The 10,305-nt window shown below is 40.1% G+C and overlaps 1 protein-coding gene across 1 annotated transcript; it reads left to right on the top strand.

Annotated features, from left to right (window-relative positions):
- Positions 1-7,983: 7,983 nt before the first annotated feature.
- On the top strand, positions 7,984-10,305 carry klf2b (Kruppel-like factor 2b). Its single transcript, XM_038287721.1, has 3 exons — positions 7,984-8,349; positions 8,466-9,369; positions 9,485-10,305. Exons 1-3 carry the CDS (start codon positions 8,278-8,280, stop codon positions 9,658-9,660), a joined length of 1,152 nt encoding a protein of 383 aa, XP_038143649.1. The 5' UTR covers positions 7,984-8,277; the 3' UTR covers positions 9,661-10,305.

Raw genomic sequence — 10,305 nt, 5'->3', positions numbered from 1 at the left:
TGTTTTTGAAGAACAGATAAGGTTATTGGTTTATGAACTTGGCAACAATTTTGTAATCAAATCCATAATTCATTAAAATCTTAAATTTTTTTCCATAAAGTGTGATCCTGATAAATGGGCTTTAAAAAGAATTTAAAACCAAAGTTAAGCACAAAACATCTGGATTGATTAAAATATCACAGATTTTAGCTGTTTAGTTTAAAAAGTGAAACTTGTTTTGTCGACAGATTCATGAGAGAAATGCTGAGCAATTTCTAAGGTATTTATTTCTGCAAGTTTGGCTCAGAGCTAGTAAAAAACCCAAATTCATAACGGCTATTGTCTGATGTTCATGTGGAAGACTTTTGACTTGACTTAAAATGAGTGGAACCAACAAAAGTACTTGCTATTAAACAACCCTTTTATTGAATTATTTATAATTATTTATAGGGATGACAAGCCTAATTTCACAGCGTGGGTAAAGTTCAAAATACCTGCATTGAAGATGGAATTAGTGCTTCAAGGTACTGCACATAGATACATCCAGGATATGGGCTTTAAGTCATTCTTTGTGTCAAGTCACTCCTGAGAGACAGTGGAAAAGCCTCATTGCTAAAAAAAGAAAGAAAAAAAAAGACGTAATCTTCCTCGTCTAATGCGCTCAAGGCTCAACGTGAAGTTTCCAGTGACTCTTCCATATCAGCTGTTACTAGTCAAGAGACCTGGGCTTCATTAAACAGCAGATCTACAGAAAGGCCTCTATGCCACAATGCAGTAATGCATTACAAATGCAAAATATACAAAGGATTTAGCTCATATACTGTACAATTAATGGACATGCTTTGAGCAGGGCAACAATTCTGCTCTGTGAATAAAAAGGAATGTTAAAATAAGATCATGACATGTGTAATGAATATGGCCTATACATTTATTTCACTACTGAATACTAAAAATAAAATAACACTTCAATTCATCCATCCATCCATTTTCTGTCACACTTATCCCTGCTAGGGTTGTTGATGCCTATGTCAAGCTGTCTACTGGCGAGAGGCAGGGTACGCCCTGGACAGGTCGCACAACCGGACAAACAACCATTCACCTAATGAGAATTTAAAGAAACCAATTAAACCAACAGTCATGCTTGAGGAAGCCAGAGTACCCGGAGAGAACCCACACATGCTCAGGGAGAACATGCAAACTCCATGCAGAAAGACCCTGGGCCAGGAATCGACCCCGGAACCTTGGTACTGCAAGGCACCAGTGCTACTCACTGTCCCACTGAGCAGCTCACTTCAGTTCAATACTTATGCTTTTTTCTCCAGGCTTGATTAGATATAAATTATTTGCGATAAAAGTTGTTATGTCAGCTAATAAGCCATAATAAAACCAATAAAACAAGGTTCAGATGTTTCCCAGAAAAGTTACATTTAGAGCTTTTATGCCAACCCTCTACAGTAACTGAAGGACTGAGAACTGAGCAGCTCCTCCTTTGATCTGTTAGTTTTCAAGAAAAATTTAAATACATTTTTTTTTTTCATTGAACCCATAATTTCTACATGAGTTTTTCATTTAGTTACCAAAAACTAGAGGCTATTTGGTGAACTTTGGTGCCATTATTTAGGTGTATTCCCCCAGAAATACAGTGCTGAAAGCTGCCAGCATGTACAGTCCTCAACAGTCCTTCTGCTGTTTTTCTAACAAATAGTTGAGGGTTCTGAAACTAGAGTAGGACAGGAGCCAAGTCTGTGTCATTCCTTTGGCGCGTGCCAACTTTTTACCAAACATTTCTCCCCCTGTTTTTTTTCCAGCAGGAGAGAGAGGGAAATATAGCGTGGGGGTAGAGGTGGTTGGAGAGCCTCAATGCTATCATTCTTTGATTCTGTTTGAATCTGGCTGCATGTGAGCAGGAAAAGGAGCTGAACGTGCTTCCTGAATGTTTCAGGGGGGAAAGCGGTGTAATAAGCAAGGGGTGGGCGGTTAAAAATAACCGGGCTATATAAGCCCAGAGCAGGATCTCAGTCAGTCTGAAACTCCCACTGACTCTTGTTCAGTCAGGATGTCCAGCAGGTCCGCCGCTGCTTCTTACTCTCTCACGCTGTTTTTCCACTTACGTCGAAGTACATGAGGTTGAGCTGATGTGTCCAAAGTGATGAAGCACTTACCGAACTGACATAGACATGATGAATTCCAGTGTACATTAAATTAATTCAAGCAATTAGATGTAAAAGTGACACCATGAGGTTTCATCATGGAGAAAATGAGTGCTTTCTGCATGATGAAATATCCCAACCCTGTGAGCAAGTACTTGGAAAATGCAAATGAAAATGCATAGGCTTTCGTAATGTTGGGAATGAGGATTTGCTTTCTTAGGTTTTCTTCTGTTTATGGGTTCTTTCCAAACACATTTGATTAAAGAAAAAGACGTTTTAAAAGGCAGGATTTTACTCAATATTGGGATAAACTAATCTAAACCAACCTGGGCATACAGTATATTGTTTTTTTAAACGTTGCTGACTATACTTTTGTTCTGGCAGCAACAGCTGAGATCAAGAGTTTGTGATCAGTCTTTTTAATCACTGTGGAGGATGTTTGCCCCACTCCTCTTTGCAGAATACTTTAATACAGCTGCAATGGAGGGATTTTGAGCATAAATGGTCTGATTTTAGGTCATGTCACAACACTTGAATGACTAGGCCTTCATTTTGCCTTTTTTTTTTTTTTTTTTTTGCCTGGTTGGACTTGCTGTTGTGTTTTATGGTTCTTCCCCTGCTTTGTTACCCAAGTGAATGTGAGCCTTTCCTCATAAGCTGATAGCTGGACATTCTCCTTTAGGATTTTCTGGTTGAGAGCAGAGGTTATTAATACATTATTTATAGTAAATGGTCCATGTTCAGATGGAGAAAAGTAGCTCTAGTTCTCCACTCCACCATACTTGACTGTGAACTAGATATTCTCGAGCAAAAAATTTAAGCCTGATAAACTTTTACATAAAATTTCCAGAAAAAAATAAGCTTTTTTTTCATCGGTCCACAGATTATATTTTAAGAAGTCTCAGTGATTTTCATGTTTTCTGTTTGCAAATATGAGATGAATCTTTCTTCAAGGTAAGCCCCCATAGATGTCTATTATAGGCCAATCCCCTTTCTTCTCCACTAATGGGAAAGGTGGTGCCTGGAGAGCTTTAGATGTTTGGGTTTTGGTTTTTGCAACGTCCAGGTTGGGTCAATGATGTGCTACATTATAGCCACAGGTGCTCTGGGGTGAGGCTGCTGTACACAGTCACCAGCAGGCCTTCTAAACACCATCAGCAGGTAATGCAGGTGAAGTGTCTTGCTCAAGAACCAATGACTATGATCAAAAGCTGGGGTTTAAACTGACAACCCTCCAACTGCCCCAATAACCTGAAAAAAATCTGAGGCCAAATACTGTTGCTAAGCCTTGTAAATGCAATTGTTAATTTATTACATCTTAACATCACAAAACAATGCAATACATCTACTGATCCTCAGTCTCTATTGGATTTTATGCTTCTTTTATTCTCTGATATGTTATTTTGTCCAGAATCAAAAGCTGAAGGTTCCCTGACATCGGTTTTAGAGGAATTTAAAGGACAGTTTTTAGGTCCAGTGCATCAGAAAGATATTAAATATTTGAAAAGCTTAGTTAGATTAATTGCTCAATATTTTGGCTGCTCGTCATCAACCTGCTGATAATGTCGTTCTCTATGCAAATAGGTGAGCAGTGACAATAGAATGCAGGTCATATTGTGAAATGGCACAGCTTACCCAATGGCAAAACTGTTGCACAAATGTCACTTTGGATTTCTCTGGAAGTGTTGCTCATCCTCATTAAAGCGTTGCGATGCCTTCTCGGATTCAGATTGGACTGCAGATTTGAAGACTAATAGACCAGATGAGCGGAAGATCAAGAACCTGTAGAGCACTGTGTGCCAAAGTCAGGGTCGTGACCCCTCCTGGGCTCCTTGATCAAACAGTATGGTGTGTTGAAGTCCAAAACATAAATTAAACATGAATACTTATTTGAAAGTGCTCCAAGATTTAAAAGCACGGTTTCAAAAAGTACAAAACCAACTGCTTGGTTGGGTAATAAGTTGGCTCTGCTACAATTTTATGTTTCAGAAACTGAAATATATGGGAACCTAATCTATAGATGACACTTAATCCCAACCTTATCAGAGGTGTTTCTCTTGCTTCTGACCTTTGACCTCACTCTGAGGCAGAATCTTACACAGGAAAAGTGCATACAAATCTCTGTCGAATGTTCAATAACAGCATGTTCCAGAAATATGACTGATGCACTCAGAAGGGTGTTCCAGCAGTCCCATGTCTACTTCTTAATGAAAATTATTTCAGCAATGATGCACATGTATTCACACGAAGTGACGGCACAGGGTGAAATACAAACCTGTCTGGAAAACATCACCAGGATCACTTAGAACTTCCATTCAGTCTGCCAGGTTTTTTTATTTTATTTTTGTGTTTTTATTTCCCAAAGCCTGCATAGAGATTTTTTTCAGTTTGGGGCGGCGCTTCGGTTTTCTCATCTAGAAAATCTAAATAAATTCCTCCTTAGAGTTCTTGTGTTTTTGCTTTTTACTTCACTATAATCAAGCAAATTTCTAATGGAATTAACGTAAAAGAATAAAGTTTATTTATAATTTCAATTTCATTTATGAAGGGAGAAAAACTCTTTTAGACATGAAAAAAAAAATCTACATTTTAAGGGATAATTTAGCTACCTATGGTCAGATTGCTGCGGGAGCTGAAATATTTAACCAAACACGGGTGTAGTAATGTTATTCTGTTTGAACATCCACCTCCGAATGACTTACAAAATCTGATTTGTAATGCTGAGGTAATACTTTATATAGGTAGTTCATGTGCCACCATCCTCTAGTATGACTAACAAATGACAATTCTGCCAGTAAGAGAGGAAGAGAGTGTGTTTATAAGCCCCTGTGGTACTGTGTAATGCCAAATGGTGGATAGAAAGATGAATACAGGCAGAAGATTTTCCACTAGATGGTGAAATTTAGGCAAAAGTGGATGTTCCACTATAAAAAGGATTCAAGAACATCTAAACCAATATTAGTGATGGATGGTTATATTTAAACTTGTATTCCTAATTTTAAAACATTTCAGGTCAGAGAGAATCAATCACCTGATATAGCTACAACCCTGCCTCAGAGGTGATACAGCGTTTGAAAGCCAGTTTGAACCATTCAAACAAATTTCTCATAAATGTGGAAAAAAATGAATCTTCAGACATGTAGAATAATTTCTTCTTCTGAAAAATAGCTAAACTTATTTTGAAAATGTACTACATCTTGGGAAAAAAAGGTTAAAAACATAATTGAAAGTAATTGACAAATTTTTTACATCTATGATGACTGCATGGAAACTTCTAACTACATATATATAAATATTACTCAAGTAGTATTTGAGCAAAGCAGATCTGGGTTGGTTAATAAAACAGAAGGAGAGCAAGAGTTCAGCAAAGGCTTAAGTTCCCTAAATTGGAACTTTAGAGCTTTTTAATATGTTAAAGGTAGTTGTGCAAAAAGGGAAGTGAAAGTGCTCACTCTCACTTGGAGCAAACAGAGGAGGGTTGTGGCGAAGACCAGGGATCAGACTCAGCGGTCAGGGGTTCAACCATCAGGCCGGCCAAATAAAAAAAAGGCTTTCCTGCCGGTTCTTACTGGACTCGTTCTATGTGGACTCCCTGTATGTGACGCATTTTCCTCTGCAGTGCACATCAGGCATCAGGATGTAGATAACTCCCAGCTGCACCAGTTTACTGAACATGATGGCCAGAACAGGTTGATGATAGGTAATGGGTCTGTCGCAAGGATCTGAGCTACACCAGCCTTGCGGACAAGGTCCTCAACATATTTAATGGGAGCTGTGTATCTGCAGCAGATGGAGAAGGAGAGGGCACAGCTCTGAGCAGCACATTGAATAGTTTCAGTTTATAGACCCTGTTTCACTTCCTCTCAGATGGGTTTTTAATATCTTTATACAACAACTCTCCAATTATTTCAAATTCCAACAAAGCAAATAATTTTAAAGTACAAATTTTTTATCAGTTTCAGAAAATAGCTAATTACAGTTATGTTTTCATTTCCACTTAAAACAGTTTAAGTCACACACAGCTGTATAATACTATAGCCTCTTGCTGAAGTTATGCCATATTTAAATGAATTTTGTGACTGGAAACCACTTTAAAACCATCAAATGCCGGTCACCGAAAGATGACTGATGAGAAATGGAGGAGAAAAGATCAGTCAGAAAGAAAACAGGACAAGACCAGGTCCTCTGCAAAGACGTTCACTGGACAGGCGACACCACGAGAAATTTAAATTGTTCCATGGAAAAACAAAAACGAATGCCAACTAATATGCACTGAGGTGAACTTTTTGGGATATTTTCCAGCACCTGGCCAAACAAATGTCACAAACTGCACAGATGCCAGAGGAAAAACTATAAATTGGGAGGTACTAGTTAATTTTTCCTATGATGATCAAGTTGTATCAGCTATTTCAGGACAAAGATAAAAATACTTAATAAGCACACTTATTTTTACCATAATTTTAAATATGTTGTAATTTAAAACAAGACAATGAAACTGAAATGGATTTCCTCTGTAATGGAAAATAACTTTCCCATAGCATGATACTGCCACCACCTTTCTTCAAGTCCACTTCCCACCTTAGACTAAATTTGAAGATTTGAAGTCACACCTGAGCTCTGGATCTCTGCAGCTCCCCCACAGTCGTGATTGACAGTGTTAAATGTATTCAGTTAAATCAACCTTTCAGTGTTTATTGACTTCTTTGTGACATTTTTAGATTGTTTTTTTAACAAAACAGGGGGAGAAAAAGAACAACACTTTTCCTGCTCTGCTATCCATCAGAAACCAGCCTCCTCTCTGCAGAGCCAGTTCCCTGTTCTTATGCTAATATGTGACCAATCGACACCGCGCTCCCATCATTTACACCTAAAAGAGATGTTACTTTAAGTCATGTTTACATCGCGAGTGGTCCGAGCGTGAACAACCGTTTCAGACGATCCTGGCGCCTGTTTGGACAAGCCTGCTGTGAGGGAACAAAAAAAACAAAACATTTTCCATTAATGATAATGAGCCGAGAGCGAGAAGCGCCAAGCAGGTGGATGAGACAGCAGGCCTGGAGTCACTTTACCCTGCTATAGAAAGACACGTTTTTAAAGTTGTCATTGTTCTAAAAAAAAAAAAAAAAAAAAAAAAAAAAAAAACTCACATTTTAGCTCATTAAGATAATTTTCCCACCCTCTTTGTCCTTCTATAATAAGTCTTTATTTCTTTAAGCAGGTATGAGGCATTCCTGAGAAATGAATGGGCTAATTGGTCAAATTAATTCAAGGTGAGACACCATTCTCATGAAAGCCAAATTTTTCTCCTTTTTTTTTCTTTTTCTAGATAATCCAGTTTAACTCGAATACAAATTTCAGTCTGACACCCACATAAAAAACTTTCTATTAGAAACAAGGACACTGCATAAAAAAATAAGAAGCAAACACGGTTTACTGAAATGAAAATAATTCAAATAAATTGCGTACAATCTGATCTAAGCATTAGTGCTAAAAATAACTAATGCTCCAATATAATTCAACCCAACCTTATTTTTACACATTTATTAAAATTCAGATATGTTTAAGGAAAATGTTCATTTAACGTTCAGTTTAATTGTATGGATGTTAATTGCTTTAATCAGAATCCTTTTTCTTGATTTGGAAAAAAAAAAGAGAAAAAAAAGTTTTGAGTGAGCCTAAGGCACATTCTTAGTTTACACGAACAACTAAATGTTCAATAAAACTGTTAGAGCAGATTGTCCTAAGGCTTTGTTTCTGTCATCAGACCTGTTCTTCTGCTTATATTACGTAAGTATATGGTTTTCTTTCTGCTGCCTACGTCATCCTCCTCTTTATAGGGCTCCGAGCGCCTCTCCTATCACAGTCAGAGAGCGCACTGAGCCGGCAGCCTAGAGAAGCGGCTTTATAAAGAGCTAAATTTACCAGACTTTACGTTCGTTTCCTGAACTCTCACAATTGGCTGCTCTATCTCAGCTTGGAGAGTTATAAAGTCGGGGAGGACCTCCTACCACTTTTAAACTGCTGTTGGTGTGATTGAAGCGCAGCTGTGGAGAGAGAGAGAGAAGGAGACAGTGAAAGCGCTCCAAACTGCTGCGGCTCAACTTCAACAGAGATCAGAAGTTGTGCAAATATTATATCCCACTGAGCGATGGCCCTGTCAGGAGTGATGCTGCCATCGTTTTCGACCTTCTCAAACCAAAGAGAAAAAAACTGGGAAAATGTAAGTTTGAATTCTTGCAGGAGAGACTGAATAACTTTTGTGCGCAAGAAAAGCTGAAGTGATTCTGTGCAAACTTATTTATAATGTCTAATTATTGTTTTTTTTTTTCTGCGCAGAGGTGGAAAGAAGAGATGGACAAACACCCATCTACGGGTTGCTCCATGCTTGAACTGGTACAGAGTCTGGACTGTCAGAGCAAAAAGGACGACGAGGATCTGAGCAATTTCTTGGATCTGGATTTTATTCTCTCCAACACGGCTGGATCGGACAGCGCGGTGGAATACGTTGGCACAGCTGATCCCATGTACTCAACAAGCGGGAACTCCGTGCCGCAGTACCCCGCAGAGGACCACCGCTCCCCGCCTCCTCCCTACGGCGCCAGCCTCATGACGGAGCTGCTGCGCTCTGACGGACCCGGCGGCTACGGTGTCGCGCGCAACCCCGGCGTTCAGGGGAGATTTTACATCAACACGGCGCAGTTCCCCCGCCCGGAAAATATCAAAATAGAGCCAGCAATGGACAGCTACGGCCCCGTGATGGGGATGGTCCCTCAAAGCTGCAGCAGGATCAAACAAGAAGGCAACGTTTCATGCATGATGTCCTTCGAGCAGCCCCGTGTGGCCATCTCCCCGCGGGCGGCCAGCAGCATGACCCCGCCGCTGAGCCCAGACGACCAGCAGGCTACAGACTGCCAGGCGCAGATGTGCTTCCAGCAGAAATACAACACGGCTGCGTCCTTCCAGCACCACCCTCAGGCTCCTCACATGCAGATGCCCTACCACGCTCCGCATCCCGGCTTCGGGATGTACGACGAGGGTCTCGCCCTGCAGCCCGCGGGCGCGCAAAGGGTGTTGCTCACGCCGCCTTCATCCCCGCTGGAGCTGATGGAGTCCAAGCCGAAGAGAGGGAGGCGTACATGGCCGCGTAAACGCACGGCGACGCACACCTGCACGTTTGCCGGCTGCGGAAAAACTTACACCAAGAGCTCACACCTGAAGGCACATCTGCGAACTCACACAGGTAGGCGCTCCATCCTCACTATCCCTTTTGTTTTGTGCAGCAACAATCTATGCTGACCCAAACTTTAAATAGATAATAAAAATCTAACTCTTGTGCTTATCTTTCCTCCACGCAGGTGAGAAACCATACCACTGCAGCTGGGAAGGCTGCGGGTGGAAATTCGCCCGCTCCGACGAGCTGACCCGTCATTTCCGTAAACACACCGGACACAGACCCTTCCAGTGCCACCTGTGCGAGCGCGCCTTCTCCAGGTCTGACCATTTGGCGCTTCACATGAAGAGACACATGTGAAGGAGCTCACCAAAGGACTTGATTGTGATTCAGCTGTATTTTTTTTTATTTAAAATGCTCTCCAAGTGGCCAAATTCTTTTATATATATATATATATATAGTATTGAATTAAAACGTTTTAGTGTATTTTTTTCCCTAAAACTGTAGCTGGTACTACTTTGGTTGTATAAAGAAAGCTTTGGAAAAGCTTCGTTTGCTTGAGAGCAGGCAGACCAAGAAGGGGCTGGCCCTGTATATACTACTCTTCTTTGACAGAACTGGAACGCTGTGTTTGACACAAAGTGCCTTTCTATGACTGTGCTACTGTAAAACTCTTTGTAACAGAACCCAAAAAATATGTAAATGTTCTTGTTGACAGGGGTAAAAATGCACATACAGTTGCCTAACAAGCGCAGAGACAATGTTTTATTTAAACTGCCTCATGTGTCTGAACTGCCTTCTGACTTTTTTATTTTTTGTCATCCTATTTGGAATTTCTTTTCTTCTCCGTGTGAATCTCTGGGATCCAGCCCCTCTGTACACTATCAGGGCTTGATGTCCTGTGCATTATTTTTTACTTACATTTATATGAATAAGTACATGGATTTTATACTGTAAAAAATGTGTATTTATTGTAAATATTAAAAAGAACAGATTTGAAAACAA

This window comes from Cyprinodon tularosa, unplaced genomic scaffold (genome assembly GCF_016077235.1).
Source record: "Cyprinodon tularosa strain WSP-4 unplaced genomic scaffold, ASM1607723v1 ctg243, whole genome shotgun sequence".
NCBI classification, from domain to species: domain Eukaryota; kingdom Metazoa; phylum Chordata; class Actinopteri; order Cyprinodontiformes; family Cyprinodontidae; genus Cyprinodon; species Cyprinodon tularosa.
The sequence above is the reverse complement of the archived record's forward strand: the minus strand, read 5'-3'. Positions and strand labels throughout refer to the sequence as shown.

Bases quoted from the DNA above. Each gene is read 5' to 3' on its own strand.
- klf2b (XM_038287721.1), top strand. From the start codon at position 8,278: ATGGCCCTGTCAGGAGTGATGCTGCCATCGTTTTCGACCTTCTCAAAC. The intron at 8,350-8,465 runs GTAAGTTTGAAT...TTTTCTGCGCAG, and splicing joins GAGAAAAAAACTGGGAAAAT to AGGTGGAAAGAAGAGATGGA. The intron at 9,370-9,484 runs GTAGGCGCTCCA...TCCTCCACGCAG, and splicing joins ACATCTGCGAACTCACACAG to GTGAGAAACCATACCACTGC.